We start from the raw sequence: 21,253 nt of genomic DNA, 5'->3' as shown, positions 1-21,253 counted from the left end.
GGCCCAGACTGCCCAGCTGGGTTCCTGCCTCAGTTTCCCTACTCAAACCTGCCAGCATGTGGTCCAGGCTCAGGGGTTCTCACATGTGACCAGGCCCTCCCCATGGGCCAAACTCCACTCCCAAACCTCTACAGGAGTCCTCAACTGCTGACCAAGACTCCGAACCCCACGGGATCCAGTTAATTAGTGGGCTCCCCTGCCCCAGCTTCTGCTTCCTCCATGCCAGCTCTAGGGGCTGGCCCCATCTCGGTGATGCAACTAGATGGAGACCCAGAGATGCTGTGGGACATGAGTTCGGCCCGATCTGGGTGGGATATGCCAATTTCATTACTTAGGCGAGCTCCAGTCAGATCGGGAGGACACATCCTTCCTGAACATAAAGCAAGAAGAACTCAAGGCTGTGGGGTCCCTCCCTGGCTGCATCCAATACCTTTGCAGCTTGTCAACCCCTCCTCCCGCCCCCACCACCAAAGGCTCAGCAAAGTCGAGTAACAGTCAGATGAAAAAAACTAAATCTCAGGTTAAGGAGCCTGAACCACAGAGCCAGAAATTGGAGCAGCTTGGTTTCAAAATCAGACCTGGTCCCAATTGTGGGTTTTTTTCTACTGGAGCCGACCTCTGCTTGGGGACATCCCATAACCACCAGCCCTGCTTGGCTGCTACAGCCCTGAGTGTTCCCTGTAGAGACCCAAGGGAGCATCAGGGCACCAGCCTTCAGATGGAGGGCCCAGCCTGCCAGATGGGCCTGAGGAAGGAGGCGGCCAGACCCCCGCCCAGCACGTGGCACAGCCGCAGGAGCAGTCAGGGCCTGGATGCCGGCCGGGGACCCTGCTGGGTGGTCCCCCACGGGCTGCGTGGCTGAGCCGCCCCCTCCAGACCCCTCCCGCCGGCGCATTCCTGGCTCCCCGGCCCCTCCCCCGGTTCCCGGGCCTCCCAGCCCCCTCCCCCGCTGGCCCAGCCAGTGTCTGAATCTGCTTCTGATTCCGGCTCTGCCGACGAGGCCCCCTCCCCTCCCCTCCCTCCTTCCCCGGCCCGAGCAGCCCCGCCCCCGGCTGGGCCCAGGCTTGCGCCTACTGCGCCCCCCACCCCCTCCTGGCACAGCTTGCCCGCCCTCGCTACAGCCGGGAGGAGGCGGCGGCCCGGGCGCCCCAGGCCCCGCCCGCCCTCGGCCCTTCCCGGGAGGCCGGGAGACCTGCTCGACCCGGCCCTCGGTGGGTGAGTGCAGCGGCGGGCGACGGGTGGGGCCTCCGCGGGCGGAGGCGCCGGGAGCTGGGGCGACTCCTGTCAACGCTCCAGGCCCAGCGGGAGGACGCGCCAGCATCCCGGCTGTTGCGCTTGGCCCGGGGCGTGCCCGCGGCTGCTCCCACCTCTTGGCCCCGGCTGGGGCCGCCCGGGATTGCGCGGCATTGCGGGCCAGCGGGCAGAGCCTCGGATCCGAGTTCTTTCCCCCCGAGGGCAGCGGCGTGGGGCCCGGCGGGTTGGCTGATTCACCGCGGCTCCGGCCATGCCCGGCTGGCCCTGGGGGCTGCTGCTGACCGCTGGCACGCTTTCCGCCGCGCTGAGCCTGGGCCAGCCAGCGCCCGCCGACCCCTGCCATGACGACGGGGGCGCGCCCCGCGGCTGCGTGCCTGGCCTGGTGAACGCCGCCTTGGGCCGTGAGGTTCTGGCGTCCAGCACGTGCGGGCGGCCGGCCACGCGGGCCTGTGATGCCTCGGACCCGAGGCGGGCACACCCCGCCGCCCTCCTGACCTCGGCGGGGAGCACCACAAGCCCTGTGTGCTGGCGTTCGGATTCACTCACGCAGGTGCCCCACAATGTGACTCTCACGGTGCCCCTGGGCAAGGCTTTTGAGCTGGTGTTCGTGAGCTTGCGCTTCTGCTCTGCGCCCCCGGCCTCGGTGGCCCTGCTCAAGTCACAGGACCATGGCCGCAGCTGGGCGCCACTGGGCTTCTTCTCCTCCCGCTGTGGCCTGGACTATGGCCGCCTACCTGCCTCTGCTGATGGCCCACCTGGCCCAGGGCCTGAAGCTCTGTGCTTCCCTGAGCCCCAGGTCCAGCCTGATGGCGGTGGCCTCCTGGCTTTCAGCGTGCAGGACGGAAGCCCACCAGGCCTGGATCTGGACAGCAGCCCAGTTCTCCAAGACTGGGTGACTGCCACAGACATTCAACTAGTGCTCACAAGGCCTGCCGTGCTGGGGGACGCCAGGGACTCCATGGCCATGGTCCCTTACTCCTACTCAGCTACTGAGCTCCAGGTGGGCGGGCGCTGCAAGTGCAATGGGCATGCCTCAAGGTGCCTGCTGGACACCCAGGGCCACCTGATCTGCGACTGCCAGCATGGCACCGAGGGCCCCGACTGCGGCCGCTGCAAGCCCTTCTACTGCGACAGGCCATGGCAGCGGGCCACGGCCCGGGAAGCCCACGCCTGCCTTGGTGAGGCCTTGGAGGGTGGCCTGGGGATCCTGGACCAGGCCAGCCTGCCCCTGACCCATCCCTTCCTGCAGCTTGCTCCTGCAATGGCCATGCCCGCCGCTGCCGCTTCAACATGGAGCTGTACCGACTGTCCGGCCGTCGCAGCGGCGGCGTCTGTCTCAACTGCCGGCACAATACCGCAGGCCGTCACTGCCACTACTGCCGGGAAGGCTTCTATCGCGACCCTGGGCGTGCCCTGAGTGACCGCCGTGCTTGCAGGGGTGAGCCTGCCACCAGCTACCTGCACATCTTCGCCTTCTCGTTTCCTGCATCCCCACATGGGCTTCTAACCATCCTGTCTCTGTCCTCAGCATGTGACTGTCACCCTGTTGGTGCCGCTGGCAAAACCTGCAACCAGACCACAGGCCAGTGTCCCTGCAAGGACGGCGTCACCGGCCTCACCTGTAATCGCTGCGCCCCTGGCTTCCAGCAGAGCCGCTCTCCAGTGGCCCCCTGTGTTAGTGAGTGACCTTGCCCTCCTTCTGCCTCCTCAGCTGAGTCCACCCACGCCAGCTCCCTGCTGGTACTGGCTTGTCCCCTGAGCCCTCCCTGCACATGGTCCCTCTTCAGGCCGTTCTTTCATCCTGTTCGCAGAGATTCCTGCCCCTGGACCCACTGAGGAGAGCAGCCGTGTGGAGCCCCAGGGTGAGTGGACCCAGAACATGGTCCCAGATTGGTATGAGCGTTGGGGAAGGCTTTGGGTTCAAGGAGGGGAGGAGGAAAGGGTGGGGTAGGGAGGTGGGGATTCTGTGCCAGCCTCCACACCCCCTCCAGACTGCGACTTGCACTGCAAACCAGCCCGGGGCAGTTACCGCATCAGCTTGAAGAAGTTCTGCAGGAAGGACTATGGTAGGCTCCTGCCCTCACCCTCTCGCCTTGCTCTTTTCCCTCCCTGGGCCTCCCACTATCGCTGCCCCCGCCTTGTCAGCTCCCGGTGGCCTCTCGATGCACACCCCCACTCCAGCGCTTAGTGCCCGCCACCCAGTTCGGTCCCTTTCGCGCTCCCCCTTCGCCACACCGCTGGCGCGCGATGTTCCTCCGCACGGCCCGCCCCCTCACGGCTCCGCCCCCAATTGACCCCGCCCCCTCTCGCCCTCCCCGCAGCGGTGCAGGTGGCGGTGGGCGCGCGCGGCGAGGCGCGCGGCTCGTGGACGCGCTTCCCGGTGGCCGTGCTTGCAGTGTTCCGGAGCGGCGAGGAGCGCGCGAGGCGGGGGAGCAGCGCGCTGTGGGTGCCCGCACGGGACGCGGCCTGCGGCTGCCCGCGCCTGCTGCCGGGGCGCCGCTACCTGCTGCTCGGCGGCGGGCCAGGGACCGCGGTCGGGGGCCGAGGGCCCGGGCTCAGCGCCACCCGAGGGAGCCTCGTGCTGCCCTGGCGCGATGCGTGGACGCGGCGCCTGCGGAGGCTGCAGCGGCGTGAGCGGCGGGGTCGCTGCGGGACGGCCTGAGCCCGAAGCGCGGGCGGGGCGCTGCCTCCACATCGAGGCGCACGTTCATCCACTGCATCCGCCCGCAGAGGAGTCTTTGCTGGCGTCGCGCGCGTCGCCATCTAGGCCCTCCCCCGACCGTGCCCAGCGACTCCCCAGCCACGCGCCCATGCCTGCGAGGGCTGTGACGGACGCAGCGACACCCCACCCCGACAGAGAGGGATGTGATGGCCCCAGAGAGCTGCTTCGAGGCTCCATTAGGCAGCTGCCATCCCTTCCTCGCATTATCTTCCCCCTCCAAGAGACACTGCGATCGTCTCTGAAGGCTGGGAGCCCCCCGGGGGGCCGAACTACACTTCGAGGCTCTGCGAACACCCTAAGGGCCGCTGAGACTCCCCCACCAGCGATGCAGTGACCCCTCGGAGCGCATTCTCAACTTTCCAAAAGGCACCGTGACCCTCTCCCAACAGATACGAACCCACTTGTGATGCCAGAACCCACCTAAGGTCTGAAAACTCCCCAAGGGCTGCGGGGGCTTCAACCCTCACGGACTCTGATCTCCACATACGCCCGTGGACCCCCGCGGGGCTCGGGGGCACCGGCTCCCCCGCCCCCTGCCGGGACCCGCAGAGGGCGCTGTGACTCCTCCCCCAGCGAGGACGACCGCCTCCGGTCCTCGTCTGCCCGCCTGTCACCTCCGCCTGCCCTGCCTCTGCCGCTTGGGCGTCCGGGTCCCTGTCCCCGCTGCGTCTCGGCCTGAGTTCGGCCCCTTTCTTGGCCTGCTGTATCCCTGTCCTGTCTCCGTCCGGCTGTCTCTCTCGGCCTCGGACTCAGGGCTCCTCAGGTCAGGTCCCGCCCATAGGACCCCCTGCGCACCCTCTCCGCCTGCTCGGGACCGGACGTCGTGTCCACGCAGACTAGCGTTCCCCGGTCTACGCGTGACCCGGCGGGGCGGCGACTCTGGCTGGCCGCCCTCTCGGCTCCGGACGCCCCCAGCCTTGCCTTTGGCTGGACCTCGCATCCCCCGCCCACTCGGCTTGAGCCCCTCAGCATAGGGACCCGATTCTGGCCAACGCCGGCTCCCGCGGCCCGGCGGCAGGGCGCCAGCGCGCATGCCCAGAGCCCGCCGCGGCCGAGACCCGCGGGCGCCCGGGGTGGGCAGCCGGCGGCGCGTGCTCGGCGGGGGCGGGGCCGCGTGCGCGCGTGCGCAGAAGGGCCCGCGCTCAGTCGCTCGGCCAGCTGAGGAGAAGCGGCGCGGCGCGGCGGGCGGAGGTGGGTGCGCGGTCGGCTCGGCGGGCGGGGGGCGTGACGGCCCGGCGCGGGGCAGGGTCGCCGGCTGTCAGCGCGGCGGGGGCGTGCTGAGGGAGGGGACGTGGGGCAGGGCTGCGGGGCCTCAGTCCGAGGCGGGGCGCTGGGGCCGGCCGTGGCGCGGGTAGGGGTCCGAACCCCGTGCGCCCGGGGCCCGCGGCCGTCCGCCTGGCCCTGCCCGCCCTCCTCGGGCTGGGCCCCGCGGACCGAGCGCCGGGCGCGAGGGGCCCAGGGCAGGGGCCCATCTCAGCCCCGCCCGACGCCCACCGCGGGGGCAGGGCCTACGCCCCCTCCTTCCCCCCACCAGCCGAGGTCCGCGGTCGGCCCAGGGCAAAGCGTCGGAAAGAGCTGTTCCTGTGTCACTCATTTCTTGGGGCACTTTCCGGTTCTGCGGGGTAGGAAATCCTCTCCTGGACTCGAAATTGCAACAGATTCTCTGATAACGTTCTGCCCTTGAAGACCTGCAACTGCTCTCCTCTGGGCCCTCTGCTTGCCCCAGGATGACCCGCCCGCCCACCTGCCGCCCAGGTACCTGTCTGCCCAGCCTCGGAGCCCTTGGCCTGGCTGCTGTGCCAGGCGGCAGCCATCCTCCAGGCCTTGCCTGCGGAAGGGAGCGTTTCGTCAGGGCCCCTGGCGCTGTGCTTTCCGAGCCTCGAGTAGGCATAGCTGGAGGTTGGGCATAGGCTGCACCCGGTTCGGGTTTTCTTTGGGCAGGGGTGCTGGTGGCCTGGCTGTAGGTTTTCATTGGTGACCTCACTCCATACAGGGACAGACGCTGTGGGGTTCCTGGAGTGCCACTGGCTGGACTGACATTAAAGGCCAAAGGTTGTCTAAGAGCCACCTGGGCTATGGGGAGGCCCAAGTAGTCTGAAGATAGCAGTGTGCACGGGAGCCACAGGCCTGGTGGCCAGTGGCTCTGTGGTGGTGATGCTGACATTCTGGTGTTTGCCCATTTTCTTATTCCTAGTCAGGAGTCTGTCTGCCTTTCTGGGGTCAATAGGGGCACTTGAAGCTGGTTTTCATTATTTCGATGTATATTTGGTCAGCTGTCAGAGGGTGAATTACAAAAAACAAAAAACACCCCCTCTGCCCCCCCAAACCCCATTATTCCACAGATGTAGCTGTTTCCTCCACTTGAGGATGAGGGCTCGCACCAGACCACTGTAACTGTTTGCTTAATTGTCTTGGAGCCAAGCATGCAGGTCCTATTCATTTGAAGGGGTACAGGCTTTAAGAAGCAAACCTAAGTAAGAAAAGTTCAGGGAATCTCACGAAGGTTTTGCACTTAGCCCTAGCCGGGGGTGCAGCCCCTCACGCACTTCTTTTGCTCTGAAGCTTGGTCCTCGACTAATCTTCTCAGCCCTCGGATTAAGTCTTTACGTGAAGCACTTATCGGGTGCAAGTGGTCTGTTTGGAAGCTTGTCTCTCCCTGTGAACAGGGTGAGAGCCACGTCACATTCATCTTTGCTCCCTTATTATTGTCTGGCATGGAGTGGGCAGGCGGGTATCTCTGAACAGCTGTTGACATGAACCAAGGTCCTGAAGCTAGCGCAGTAATTCCCGTCTGGGTTAAGGGTGACCTTCGGGGAACGTAGACGTCACCTGGACAGGCTTCTCATAACAGTAATAAAATTCACCCCCGAGTCTGCAGGTTCACCTGCAGGTGGGCCCCGGCGCACCTGCCAGGACCGTCCAGCAGGCCAAGTGACCTTGGGTACACCGTGTTGCTCCTAATTCCAGTTGTGGTCTGAGCCAACCTCAGAAGACATATTTGAGTGTTTGCTTTTAGATGGTTTCTGGTTTGAAGTACATAAGAACAACAAAGCAGGTTATAAAAAAGCACTTAACATTTACCCTGTTCAATGTTTTACCCGTTGAAGCATACCTTTCCTGTTATGACAACTCTGTCCGTGGAAGAAAGAAGCCCTTTTCCACTCAAAGCCGCATTTTCAGTGGCTGTTGCAAGCGTCACTTTCCAAATGGGAGATAATATCAGAGGGGGAAAAAAACACCTAAGGCATTTTATTAAGAATCCACTTGAATTCTTTATTCGGTGCTTTTCATTATGCTTTTAACACAAATTTGTCGAGATCCTACTGTCCTTGGTACAAGGAGGCCCTATGCGGGAGACCGTGTGCCGGAGCTGGCCGCATGGGGAGGAGGGGACTGCTGTGTGAGGCTGGTGGTGGGGAGCAGTAGCCTCTGGCTGTGCAGAGGGGAGAGAGCAGTAGCCTCTGGCTGCCCTTCCGTAGGGATTCCTAGGAAGGACTTGAGCTAAATCTTCACAAAGAATAGATGTGGCGAGGCCGTGTGAGGGAAAGAGGCTTCTGGGCAAAGGGACCATGCGTGTGTGGAGAGAAAGGCCTGATGATCTCACACCCTGTAGTTGAAGGAAGGGCCTCGGGAGACTCCAGAGGTCAGGGAAAGTGAGGCTGGTGGCAGACTGGGAAAGAGGGTTTGAGTTCCAGGTTCAGTTTTGAACTTTACCCTGAGAGCGGTTTGAAGCAAGCCCCCAAAGGGTCTCGGGTTTGTGAGTGGCTGATATGATCGTACTCTCAGTGGGGGACCAGGCAGCGGTAGCAGTGTTGGGTGGTGAAGGCCTGCACTGAGTCAGAAGCCGTTAAGGGGCCACAGAAGCCTCTCTAGCCAGATGTAGCCCCAGCGCAGAGGAAGGGTGCCGGGGGACAGAAAGGAGAGAGGGACCATGGGACAGGTGGCTGTAGGGAGGGGAAGGGCCAGGGAGAAGGGAGGCGTAAGGAACATTCCAAGAGTGGGTGACAGCAGTTGGCAGCCCCGTGCCACACACACAGGGTGCTAGAAGGAAGCTGGTTTGGGGGAAGGTGACAACTTCCGGTTGGAGATGTTGAGCTGAAGGTCAGTAAGGCTTCCGGGTGGGAGGTGGGTGTACATTAGTCTAGAGCCAGGGAGAGCGTCCTGGGCTGGGGAGCGTTCGCGGGACTCCTTCCAGTGGTGCTGAAGCCGCAGGACTGGGGTGGGTCTCCCCAGGGCTGTGTATGGAGTAAGCAAGAGAAACCTGGAGGGATCTGAAGTTTTATGTCCGTATGGGAAGAGGGTGGGCAAGGTAATGGAAGTCTGATTCATAAGCCCTTGCCTGGGAGCCTGGGGGCCGGATCGTGGGGTTCTTCTTTGTCACAGGGCCCCAGTTTGTTGGTTAGAGTAAAGAGCGAAATGTAAGATCCTCAAGGTGCAAAATCAGATGATTGATGCCAGGGGCCTTCCTATCTCATGGCTTTATGTGCCTTTTGGGAAACCCAGATTGTCACTTATCTCAAAGGATCCCATTTCCCTGTAGACGAGGGGTTGGTCCCCTCAGAGCATTCTTAGTTAGATCTCTGAAAAAAGTGTTTTTCACACCCAGAAACCAATTCAAAGTTACAGAATTCTCGAGGCCCCCTTGCTGTACCTCTGGGACCCCAGTTTCTGTGTGGTACACCAGCATTAACAGCAAGGAGGACTTGGGAAAGATTCTCGATGCTCTCTTGAGCAAGTGTGTGGTGCCCCTTCTGTCTTCTCCCACACCTGGGGGCTAAGGGGGAGAGGGTGGGGAAAGGCCCATGTTGCAAAAGGAGCCTCTCTCTGCCCTCAGGTGGCACAGGACCCCACAGGACTGGTCTGGCCTTCAGATAAGTGCACACTGGGCTGTTAGAAGTTATCTTTGTCTGTGAAGGAACGTGCTCCTCACTTAGGGCACCCGAGACAAGATCTCATTCTGTCCCATGGTGGTTATGTCCCCCCAGCTGACTGTGGGACCTTATCAGTCTCCCCTGGGTGTTGCACAAGGACCTGCTGGCAGGGGTCACATGGGAGCGGTCATGGTTTCTCCCTCCAGCCTCCCTTGCTGCTCTCCCTTTTTACAGGTGATCCGGAACATACTCTATATGGCTTGGCCTGTTTCCCATAATCTGAAACTGTGTCTTCCTAGTGGTTACACAATTTTAATTGGGTACCACACACAGTGAGGGCTGTTGCTTACTGATGGGCGATTCTGTTACCAATAAAAGTCTTACTGTGTAGTATTTTAAATGTAGTTCTTACCTGCTCCCACTGAACGCTTCCCTCCCCATTCTGTCCCTTCAGCATTTCCTTGTATCATTTTGCCGGGGTTCTCTCTCTTCAGGAATTCCTTGTCCAGCAAGGATCATTCTAGCCTTTAAATCTTGGTAAAGCTGCCAGACTTAGAAAGACTCAAGTGTACACATTAATTCCTCCTGCCTCAGACAGCCTTCCCTGCCCTTTGGGGCTGTCCCTCCCCACTGCCCAGTACACGCCAGGTCTTGGTCTCAGATTCCTTTGGCTTCTGGGATCCCATGCAGCTGGACTGTATGACGTTTAGTCATCTGCGCTGTGGATGGTGGTCAGTGGCCTGTCCTCTTAAAGACTGTAGGGCTCACTGCCCCGAGTAGCTGTGCCCCCTGATTCCCTGTCCTGGGCCCAGGTTGTCACTTCTTCCTGGACCAGGGCCTCCTTGTCCTGCAGGACCCAGCTGAGGCACCTGTGCTTTCCTCTCTGCGCACCTGCATCTCCGTTGGCATGGTCCATCCCTCCATGTCCCCATGGGCAGCGGCTCATGGAGAGCTTGTGTCTTTGTATCCAGCACTTGGTACCAGGTGCCCAGGAAGTGTTTTGATTGCCTATTAAAATGATTATGACTGCAAGACTCCCTCTCGCCCCAGCTTTGTTGTGAGGTCTAAAAATACTTGCTCGAGAACCTGCTCTGTGCCCAGCCTTCTGAGGCACACCTGTGACAGGCACCTTGCTTGGAATTCAGACTGGTTGGAATTCTGATGCTGCCGATGGGCGAGACCTCTTTTCCTGCTTCTCATTCTGTGTAGCTGGCTGATGTTTCCCATGCCCTGAGGGTGTTTGCTCACACCTGCTCTTGGGAAGACCCTGTTTTGCTGGGAAGATCCAGATCCCGCATTAGCAGAACCCCATTCCAGCCTTAGCCCCTACCTGTGGGCAGACCAGGCCAGGCCAGGCTGGGGCAAATGTGTTTGACCCAACAGAGGGCCACAGGGGACTCTTTGGAGTGCTTAACAAGGACCTGTTCCAGGTCCTGTGCCCTAGGCTCAGGTGTCATTGGTAAGACCTGCATTTGAACTTCTGCCTGGAGACGGGCAGACAAGCCAGCCAGCTGTGCTGTGATTAATGCCTCGTTAATGGTTACACCCCTTGTCCCTGGCACGCGCCCTCCATCATCTGCCACCAGCGAAGGCCACTATCCAGCTTCCCAGAACTGGCTGTCTAGTAGTCACTGTGGAGTTGCCAGTTGCCATTAATATTTGGAAAATCCCTGTGTTCTGCTTCAGGGTCGAGGCAGAGCACAGCCTGTACTCCGGTTATATGCAGACACCTGCTGGGAAGGTCACATGTATAGCACAGGTTGGCAAACGTTCCTGTTGTTACTATTTAGAATTAAATTTTCCTCTTGGGCTAAAGTGGTTTGGGATTTTTCTGCGTCTCCATGTTGCTATCTCTAGGTTCCTCCTTCCCGGGTACACTGGCTATGGCGGGAGGCCCCTGGACTCAAAAATCATCATGTAGTGGAAGAGCTGGACCCCTAAGCCCATCCTCACACCAGCAGGCCCACAGTTAAAGCTGTTTTTGCCCAAGGAGGGATCACATGCAGCAAGGGCACCCTCAGCCCTGCCTGGGAGGCCAGGAAAGGCAGGTGAAGGAGATTGCTTTGCTGCCGCCTCCACAGGAGTTGTCCGGTCCCCACACACCAGGACCAGATCCTGAAGGGAGGGGTCAAGGAAGGGTTTCCAGTGCAGCCCAGAGCTGCATTGGTCATGGGGAGTGCAGGTGGTAAGTGTCACTCAAGAAAGCAGTTGGAGGTATAGGACCTGAGTTCACAAGAGGATCTTAGGCTGAGCAGAGCGTGGACCCCGTGAAAGCCACATTTAAAAGACTCGCGGGCCAATGGGAGCAGGAGAGGTGGGGCAGCTGAGGGGTCAGGAGGGTGGGAAGCGGGAGGCCTCCGCAGAGGAGAGCTGAGAGCAGCAGGGTCACCCATGTGTGCTTCAGGGCGATAAGGACCCAAGGGTGTCTCTGCAAGGTGGGCACACCCACTCTGTCCACAAGCTTCACTGGGAGGGAAGGAAGAAGGAGCCACAGGGCCAGAGCAGCCTGTGGGTTCTTAGGGGACACTACGGCAGATGGGGTGCCCGAGAGGGGAGAGTCAGGGCCCCGGGGGAGATGCAGACTTAAGGGCAGAGCGGGAGGGCCACAGGTGGGTGTGGAGCTATCAGCTGGGATGCGGCTTCAGAGAGCTTGCTGGCCAGGGGGCTCTGAGGGCTTGGACCAGGGCAGCCTCATTTTTCCCCTCCAGCTGGTGTGCAGGTGCAGAGAAGTGTGCTGTGGGGCTAGCTTCACCTGTGGGTGTGCCTGGTGGCCCAGCGGGGAAGACCGGAGGGGCTTGACAGGCAGGTCTAGGGCGAGGAGGTGAAGCCAAGCGGGGCCGCTGGGTAGGGGGAGGGGTGGGAAGAGGGAAGGGCATCATGAAAAGCCCTTGGATGGGGTCATGAGAGAGTGGGGTGCACATGACACCCATCTCTGGCACTTTTGGAGCTGACCAGGATGTGGATGAAGTGATAGAGATGTAAAGCTTCTGAAGCTGGGGAGTATCGAGCCAAGGCTGCCTGCTCTGCCCCCTCGTGCTCTGCAGTGATGGTTTTTTTTTTTTTTTTAAGATTTTATTTATTTATTTGACAGACAGAGATCACAAGTAGGCAGAGAGGCAGGCAGGCAGAGAGAGAGAGAGGAGGAAGCAGGCCCTCCGCGGAGCAGAGAGCCCGATGCGGGGCTCGATCCCAGGATCCTGGGATCATGACCTGAGCTGAAGGCAGAGGCTTAACCCACTGAGCCACCCAGGCGCCCCTGCAGTGATGGTTTTGAGCTGAGTTGGGGGGCCAGGAAACCAGGACCCTGGGGGGCAGGGTCTGAGGAGAGCCCAGACAGAGTGGGGCAAGGTCTGGGGAGAGCTGAGATAGAGGGGGACAGGGTCTGGGGAGAGCTCAGACAGAGGGGGACTGGGTTTGGGGAGAGCATAAACGGGGTGGCAGAGTCCTGGGAGAGGTCAGATAAAGGGGGACAGGGTCTGGGGACAGCCCAGATAGAGAGGGGCGGGTCCAGGGAGAGCTCAAATGGGGTGCGGGGTCCAGGGAGAGCTCAGCTAGAGGGGGATGGGGTCTGGGAACAGCCCAGATAGAGAGGGGCGGGTCCAGGGAGAGCTCAGATGGGGGGCGGGGTCCAGGGAGAGCTCAGCTAGAGGGGGATGGGGTCTGAGGAGAGCCAGGGTAGAGGGGTCAAGGTCCAGGGAGAGTTCAGATAGAGGGGCAGGGTCTGGGGAGAGCCCAGATAGAGGGGGCAGGTCTGGGGAGAGTTCAGATAGAGGAGGCAGGGTCTGGGGAGAACTCAGAGGGAGACTGGGTGTGGGGAGAGCTGGGGGTCAGGGTCTGGGGAGAGCCCAGATAGAGGGGGGTGGGGGTCGAGGAGAGCTCTGGTAGAGGGGCAGGGTCTGGGGAGAGCCCACATAGAGGGGGAGCAGGGGTGGGGGAGAGCCCAGATAGAGGGGGCTGGGTCCAGGGGGGCCCCTGTGGTCTGGCCAGAAGGGTGAGGGCACATTCAGAGAGAGGATGAGGAGGTGGTGCTATGGATCGCAGGTTCCAGAGGCAGAAGAGTGGTGGGAGTGGGGGAGGTGGGTGAAAGCGGGCCAGCACAGTAAGAGAATGTGGGGGATCAGTGACTGTGGGCACCCTAGTCAGTGACACCATCACCACCACTGTCTGCACAAATGGAGTCCTCTTACAGCCCAGGGCTGAGATGGGGAGATGCATACCTGCCCCCTTCCCCCCAACCGTGGGGGGGGGGCGCTGCAGCTTTTCCCCGTGGCCTCTAGCATATTCCTGCCAGTGGAATGGGGTGTTTTCCTGTTCTCCCCACAGATGGGTGGGAAGACTGGGCCTCGTGAGGTCCAATTTGACTCAGACTTGAGAAGAAGGTTCCAGAGTACTGGGAGAGGCTGGTCATCTCCTGCCTTGGAATGTGCCCTGCTCCAGGCCTATGGCCAGGCCCATCCCTGCCCCTTCCGTCTTGTAGGCCAGATGGCCTCAGGGACCTGTCCCAACCCTCCACCTCTTTCCACTGTCCTCACCTGAAGCTCCACCAGCCATGTCTGCCATTCCTGACTTGCTAGCGCCCTTCAGGCTGCCCCCGGCCCCCCGCCCCGCGGACCCTGTCTCATACCCAAATGCCCTGTGAGCTGAGCTCTCCCTTCCCACACGGGCTGTCTTCCCCGCTTGGCACACTGCCCAGTGGCCTCAGCCCCGAGCATCTCCGTGTCAGGCAGCAAACACGTCTTTCTCATGCACACACCTGAGGAAGGGCTGGAATGGGGCTGTGTCACTGCTGCATGCCGGTCTCTAGTTCCAAGCGGGTGTCGTGGGCTTCCTCGTGCTGTTGTCACCTGGCTTGACTGTAGGCTCTACCTTGAGAGAGACCCACGGCCTCTACAGCTGTGGGGCTCCCTAGAGACCAAGAAAGCCACGGATTCCACCACCTGAGAGGAGAGCAGCTCTGTCCACAGAAGTCTGTAGCCCCAAGGCCAGGCACGTCTCTGTCCTGCTGTCCTGCTGCACACGCACACCCGTGCCCACGCACACACGCATACATGCACACGCGCACACACACACCTACACGTGCGCCCACACACACGCACATGGCTGGGGCCGCCGCCTCCTTCCTGTCGGTTCTCTGTTTGCTAGTCCTGCTCCCTGAACAGATGGAGGATTGCTCAGAACAGAGGAAATGCTGAGCCACAGCTGCCGACCCCAGCAGTACAGCTCCCCAGTCCTGTGCTCGGTGACTCAGGCCCAGCAGGCCCAGCTCCGGACCCAGTGCTGTTCCGCAGCTGGGGGTGGGGGTGGTGAGAATCCCTCTGCACACGGCTGCCCCTTGCCCATTGGTGGCGACCAAGGCTGTGTGTATGCGCCTCCATGAGGCCGACCCGGTGGCTGACAAGTCTAGGAGCCGGCGTTGGCGTCTGGGCGGGCCCTTGCCTCCAACCTGAGCAGCTCGGGCAGTAGCCCAAGAGGCACGTCTGCCATACCAGGCCTTCGCACTTCAGCCGGAGCACCCTGGCTGCTCTGCCGGCCCTGCCCCTGCCTTGGGTCAGATTCTCTGTTCCCTGCTTGGGTGTCTGCCCCCACCACTGGGTCACTTCGGCTGGTGGAACCTACCCCTGGGCAGTCTGTTTGCACCCCGTCTCCTCCATCCTCCCCGGCTGGCCCTACCCCACCCTCCCCGCGCCTCTTCTCTGCACTCAGCCCTCCTTCCTCAGCCGCCAGTGGAATGTTCCTCACATGCCACCTTCTGCTTAGGCTCTCCTACTGATCCTGCTTGTGTGGGGCTGATCCAGCCTCCCAGGACAGCTGGCACACAAGGATGTCGGTCCCCTTCTGTCCCAGCTCTGGCCATTCCCCGTCCACCTTAGCCTCCCCGCCTCTGTGTGCCCTCCTCTCTCTGCCCTGCCCACTCTGGCACCTGGCCTGCTCCCTGTCTCCGCATACTCAGCGCCCCTCCCGTTGCCCCTTCTGCTGGGCTCAGGTGGAACCAGTGCAGTGCCTTGGTGGCCCCTCAGGGCACAGAGGCTGTACCTCAGCAGAAGCCTGACAGACGAATAAAAGGGGCAGGGGGAGGCCCAGCCTGGAAGGAGGGCACAGAGCCCATGGTAGGTGGTTAAGATGGAGTCACCCAGGCTTCATGTGTGTGCCTGTTCTTGTCATAGGCACCTGGGTGGCTCAGTTGGTTAAATGTCTGCCTTCAGCTCAGGTCATGATCCCGGGGTCCTGAGATCAAGTCCTGGGATTGAGTCCCGCGTCAGGCTCCCTGCTCAGCGGGGCGTCTGCTTCTCCTTCCTCTGCTTCCGCTTTCTCTCAAATAAATATAGTCTTAAAAAAAAAAGAAAGTGAGGCTCGTAGCCAAGAGTTTGGGGAAATCATATTCCCCACTTAAGAGGTGAGAAATGCAGAGGTCGTGACTCCTTAGATGCTGGGCAGTGTTTGAGTACAACAGAGGGAAGCCAGCCCTGCACACACTGAGGAGAGTGCGTTTGGGGCGGGGGGCTGACTGTCCAGGTGTCCTGTGATCCCAAAGTGACCAGAGGTTTTGGGCACGGCAGGGGTCGCCATGAGCACCCCAGAGGCAGACAGACCTGGGGCAGTTGTCCCTGTGCTGTGGCACTCATGGGTACATCTCTGTGCTTGGTTTCCTCCTCTGTAAACTGGAGCCAGTCCCCATGCCCTTGACTTGTCCTCAGGATTAGGGGAGCTCGGACTGCAAGGCAGAGTCAGTTGGCGGCCAGCAGCCGAGGGCCCTGTGCTCTGCGGCCCTTGTGGACTGGGATGGGAGGGGTCCAGCTTGAACAGGGGCTGCTGGCTTGTTGTTCCTCAGCTTCTCCTGCCCCACTGTCCCACAAGGAGGTCTTGTCCCTCCCACCTCTGTCTTCTTGCCTTGCTTCTTAGCCCAGCCAGTACCTTCTCTTCCTGTTGCCCTGGAGGACAGGGTTGGGGTTGATCTGAACTCACATGGGGTGCACCCAGCAACAGTGTCTCCTCCTAGGAACTCCCTCCCCAGAAACAAGTGTCTCCTCCTAGGAACTCCCTCCCCAGAAACAGCTGTCCTGGCCGGGGCCTGTGGGGAGTCCCCTCCCCGCCCCCGTGCATCGGAGTTCACCACAGCCTAATGTCAACTTGCCTTTGGCATACCCAGGACAGTGTACATGGCCAGAGGGCACAGTGGTCATCACGACAGGAAGGGGAGGTGGACCAAGCTGTCACCAGCATAGCAACATCACATTTGGGGGAAATAGGGGTCACTCATGACCACTTAGAGTTCTGGGTTTTGTTTTAGAGTTTACTTAGAGTGAACAAGTACGGGGAGGGACAGAGGGAGAGAGAAACTCCAGAAGACTCCGTGGTGAGCTTAGAGCCTGATGTGGGGCTTGATCTCAAGACCCTGAGATCACAACCTGAGCCGAAACTGAGAGTCAGATGCCCAACCGACTGTCCCACCCAGGGGCCCCCAAGTTCTCTTTTATTTTTTATTAAGAATAACTTGCTTCCTTTCTGTAGGTAGTCTGGACCCTCAAAACAGGCACTGCGTTTGTGAGGATCACTGGAGAGGGCTTACAGGGGTGGGGGAAACAGGTCTGTCGAAGAGGCCCTTTGCAGCGACTGTCCCTAAAGAGCGAGCCAGGGTCTTGGGTAGGCCTGTGGGAGAACCTCCCCCACCAGAAGGAGCCATACTCAGGCCCCTCTGCAGGACTGATCAAGGGATGACCCACCAGGTCCCTAGCCCTCCCCAGATGTCCCTGAGCCTATACCAGGCCAAGGAACTCTGTGGAGCAATAAAGAGACGCCCCAGGGACATGTGAGCTGCCTGTGTGCCAGACTAGGCTGAGTGCTTTCTATAAACAGTCTTCGTTAATCCTCATAACAATTGGCTTTTAAGTACAGTGGTTGGATCACATCCCTTCCTGCTTCCGGCTTTACCTAGAAGGAGATCCAGACTCCTCCCTGTGGGCGATCTGGCCCCGGAGGTCTCCGCTGCTCTTTGCCGTGCTTGCTGTGCTCTGGCCATTCTGGACACCCTCCCCTTCCTGGAGCTCACCAGCGTGCTCCTGCCCCAGGGCCTTTGCACTTGCTCTTCTCATTGTCCATAGTGACCTTTCCTCAGCTCTCTTGGCTGCTTCCTTCTCGTCACTTGAGCTCAAATTTAGAGAAGTCCACCCTGATTACTCTAGTGGTCATTGCCTGCTGGGCACGCTGTGTCCCTAGGTGTCTGAAGCCATCAGCCAGCTTCTGGTGAATCTGAAAGGATATCGAAAGGAGTTTTTTCAGTTTTCCCGGAACTGGCAGGCTAGGCCCAGAGCCGAGGACAGGACGTACCAAGTACTTCCCAACGTGCCAAAGGCAGGGAGCCACAGGCAGCTGGAGCCAGCCTCCTCCCACAGGGCTGGTCAGAGGTGTCCCCTGAGAACCAGCCCAGGCCCTGCCCTGTTGCTCTACAGCAAGCCTGAGACTGGTGGGGGGTGGCGTCTAGGTGAGTGCGGTGTTTGTGATCCAAAGTCATTCCCTCCCTTCTGCAAAGTCAAACCCCCAAGGAAGGGGGTTTATGTGGTGGCAGGGCCCCACAGGCAGGGCGTCCAGAACGACCAGAGCACAGAGGCAGGGGTTGTGCAGCAGAGCCATGGTGGGGAGCACAGATGAGGGGACATGAGAGAGAGTGGGGTGTGCTTGTCTGCCGGGTGTCACGCACACCCCAGCCAGTGAGCCTGGAGCATGAGCTCACCCCCACCAACCCCCGATGTTGCAGGAGGACCCATGCCCATGAGGTGGTGCTTGCAGGAGGACCCATGCCCATGAGACAGTGCTTATCAGCTCCATCTCCTGGGTAGGCACGTGTCCTTTGGGGAAGAGGCATGGGTCGTGTGAGGTTCAGGCTGTCAGAGCTGGACTTGGAAGCCAGGCCTATCAGGCTGAACACTGGACCATTTCCCGCACTAGCTCCTGCCTCCCTTCTCCACACTGACCCCTATGTGTGGACGTGGAAGCCTGGCCTCCTTCCTCCTTCCTTCTTCCTGGCCCCTGGGGCAGCCCCTGGGGCGGGGGGCGGCAAGGGGATCAAGGGCCTGTTTCCCACATCCCTGACAGTGTCGTGTGGTAGCCGCAAGCTGCAGGAGGAGAATCTGGGGGGCCAGCCATGTCAGCTCCAGAGCTTACCTCCAGGGCACCAGTATTTAATCCAGAGGAGTTTATATGTTCTTACATGTTTGGTGTGTTTCCTATCCCCGGACTTCTCTTTGCTGGTAGCTTACACTGTCTAACGTGGTTGTGAATGAGTGTGCGTGTCAATTGAAGGAAAGACTTTGTGGGATACGCGCTTAAACGTGTGTAGTGATTGGCCTTAGGTAGAAGACCGGGTAGGATTGGGGTGAGGGACTAAAACAGGGCTTCACATTTCTGTTCTGTCCTTTTGTATCATTGACCCTTTCTGTGACGATGCATTCCTGTTTATTTTTTTTAAGATTTTATTTATTTATTTGACAGAGAGATCATAAGTAGGCAGAGAGAGAGAGGGGGAAGCAGGCTTCCTGCTGAGCAGAGAGCCCGATGTGGGGCTCTATCCCAGGACCCTGAGATCCTGTCCTGAGCTGAAGGCAGTGGCTTAACCCACTGAGCCACCCAGGTGCCGCTGCATTCCTGTTTAAAAACAACAACTAAGAAAACCACTGTGAATCTGGTGTTCCAGGTGCCTAGAGCAGTCGCTGCAGGCCTGGCCTGCCCACCGAGGAGTGCCCTGCTCTGTCTTGGGTGGGGCTGGAGGAGAAGGCCTGTGGAGGCCCAGGGAGCATGCCCCTGCCCCGGACTTCCTCCGGATCTGGTGTGCCCATCCCTGAGCTCCTTGCTGCAGCAGACGAGACCATCTGCTCCTCCCCGAAGGTCCTTCTGGAGGAGCTGTGCAGGGTGCGATCATCTGCTTGGAGCTGCCAGTCCAGTACCCCACCAGCATGGGAGGCCGGCTAAGCGAGGGTCACTGCTGTCCTGCCCGGCTCTTGTTCTGCTTATAAACATGTTTACTGCCCCGAGAAGCAGCTAGTGCTTTTCACACACACAGGATGGGCCTGGGGTCCCCTTCACAGGTTAGCGGGCCCAGAGCCTAGAATGAAGGATGTAAACCCTAGAGGGGCCCCTGCCTGGTTCAGCCGAAAAGCATGCCACTCTTGATCTCAGGGTCATGAGTTCGAGTTCTGTGTCGGGGGGTAGAGAGGACTTCAAATAAAGAAATAAAAACTAAAAACAAAACAAAAAAACCCAAGCCCCACAAACCTATAGGTAATTTGCCCATGGGGGCTGTGGAGTGCCACCTGGGTGTGGTTCTGGACGTGGCTCTTTAGGGCCTGGGGACGGGCCCAGCTCCTTTCCCACACAGGGCAGAACAAACTTACCAGCTCCGTGAAGGCGTCTTTTCCTCTGGAGAGGCAGGCTCCAGCCCAGCAGCAGGCCGGTCCCGCTGTGGGTGAGGCACTTCTTGGTGGGACATGTGAAACGGGTGTTGCCACAAAACCTTAGGTTAGCTCATCTTCTCTGTGTGGTGAAGCTCGGGGAAGAGCAGCATTGACAGATACATCTCCAGGAGAGCTGGAGGCCGGGCTCCGGCAGACCCCGGCACCCCCGTGTTCGTAGCAGCATTGTTCACGGGAGCTGGGAGTGACCTGTGACAGCTGACAGATGGGGGGCAAACACAGCATGTTCCGGCGACATGTGGAATATTCTTTAGGCGTAAAGAGGAAGGACATTATGATTGGCGGAGGGTGGGATGGACGGTGGAGCACAGAGGTACTCTAGGGCAGTGAAAATACTCTGTATCATGAAGACACATGTCCTCGTACTTTCGTCCCGCCTCCTAGAAGGTACACGAGGAGTGAACCCTCGTTACCCTGCAGGTTTCACATAGCGATGGCATGTTCATGCAGACTGCTAAGTGCTGAGCTACACTGGTGATGCACGAGTCTGGGGGTGGAGTGCAGGCAGTGGGTGACAGATCTCTGTGCCTTCCTCTCCACTTCTCTGTGAACTTGAAACTGCTCTGGAAAAATAGTCTTGGGGCACCCAGCTGGCTCAGGTGGTAGAGCGTGCAGCTCTTGATCTTAGAGTCAGGAGTTCCAGACTGACGGGTGTAGCTAGGGCTTACAGAATAAAATCTTAAAAAATAAATAAATAAAAATAAAGAATTAAAAATAGCTTAAATTAAGAAAAAATTATGATACACAGTATAAACATAGATGAACCTTGAGGGCATGATGCTGAGTGAAATGAGGTGGGCACAAAATGACGAACATGTACGATGAGACTTCTGTGAAGCTCTAAAATTGTCCCATTCACAGAGACAGAGATAGAAGGGTGGGCACCAGGGGCTGGGGAGGGGGCGTCCGTGTTTAATGGGGGCAGAGTTTCAACTGGGGAAGAGGAGCGCGATCTGGGGGCTGACAGTGGTGAGAGCTGCAGGACTCTGTGAACAGTTCTGATGTCTCAGAATCGGGCACTTAAAAATGGCTAAAATGTAAACCTTCTGTATATTATGCCACAATGAAAAACAATGTATCAAGGGGCTTTCTCCAGCTGCCTTCTCACCCCTACAGGTTTTATACTGTATATCTTTAATTTCCACTCCTCGTTCTTAAGGCGTGACTTCCTTTTTATATTTTCAGATGAGTGTTTTAGGTGCAGGAGAAACCGGAACGATCTGGCCATTTACTGAAACCCGCTAAAGCAGAGCCCTGAGCCCTCTGTCCCCTTGTTCCATCCCAGGCGGAAAGGCTGGTCTGAGGTATGAGGTAGATGTGGCTGAGGACAGTAGCCTTTGGCAAAGACAGATGTTAAGTTGGGGTCCCCTGCATGGTAGACCGGTGACCTCCTAGCTCGAGAGAGATCGCACCGCGTACCCATTGGGTACCGTCTGCCTGGATCTCTGTGGTTCCCCACAGGCACCAAATCCCCCAGGGCCTCGGGCCCATTCAGACCCAGAAATGTCTTCATGGCCAAGCTATGACTGCTTCACTGGGTTTCGCAGCCCTCATGTCTGCTTCCCAGCTGCGATGTCTGTCCACCCGAAAGCTAGCTGGCATTTCTAGGGAGTTCAGGGCTGGCCTCTGCATCCTGATGTGGGGCGGGGAGGGGCAGGGCCAGTACCCAGTGGAGCACAGGGCCGGAGGGCCAACACCTGATGGGCAGAAACCGAGCATCTCTTAACTCTCTGGGGTGCAGTGGTCCAATGACCACAGGGTGATGTGGGGGCGGGAGGAGGTACTGGTGGGCCTCCCCGACCCCGTGGAGAGCTGTTTTGAGTGGGTCCGTCTGGCCTAGCCCTTTGGGGAACTCAGCCCTAGCCTCTCCTTAGTCTGTGTGACCTACTCCGGTGATAGCATAAGACCCATGGAAAGAAATTCTACTGCAGAGTTTATAGTGA

At 59.6% G+C, this 21,253-nt stretch overlaps 1 protein-coding gene across 1 annotated transcript; it reads left to right on the top strand.

Moving 5' to 3' along the window:
* Positions 1-943: 943 nt before the first annotated feature.
* NTN3 (netrin 3) lies at positions 944-20,576 on the top strand. Its single transcript, XM_032327719.1, has 7 exons — positions 944-2,432; positions 2,504-2,692; positions 2,783-2,932; positions 3,066-3,116; positions 3,246-3,320; positions 3,576-4,401; positions 20,496-20,576. Exons 1-6 carry the CDS (start codon positions 1,505-1,507, stop codon positions 3,914-3,916), a joined length of 1,734 nt encoding a protein of 577 aa, XP_032183610.1. The 5' UTR covers positions 944-1,504; the 3' UTR covers positions 3,917-4,401; positions 20,496-20,576.
* The last annotated feature ends 677 nt before the right edge of the window (positions 20,577-21,253 follow it).

This window comes from Mustela erminea, chromosome 20 (assembly GCF_009829155.1).
Source record: "Mustela erminea isolate mMusErm1 chromosome 20, mMusErm1.Pri, whole genome shotgun sequence".
In the NCBI taxonomy this organism is placed as follows: domain Eukaryota; kingdom Metazoa; phylum Chordata; class Mammalia; order Carnivora; family Mustelidae; genus Mustela; species Mustela erminea.
This window is presented reverse-complemented; position numbering and strand designations above follow the sequence as displayed.

Bases quoted from the DNA above. Each gene is read 5' to 3' on its own strand.
- NTN3 (XM_032327719.1), top strand. From the start codon at position 1,505: ATGCCCGGCTGGCCCTGGGGGCTGCTGCTGACCGCTGGCACGCTTTCC. The intron at 2,693-2,782 runs GTGAGCCTGCCA...CTCTGTCCTCAG, and splicing joins TGACCGCCGTGCTTGCAGGG to CATGTGACTGTCACCCTGTT. The intron at 2,933-3,065 runs GTGAGTGACCTT...TCCTGTTCGCAG, and splicing joins TCCAGTGGCCCCCTGTGTTA to AGATTCCTGCCCCTGGACCC.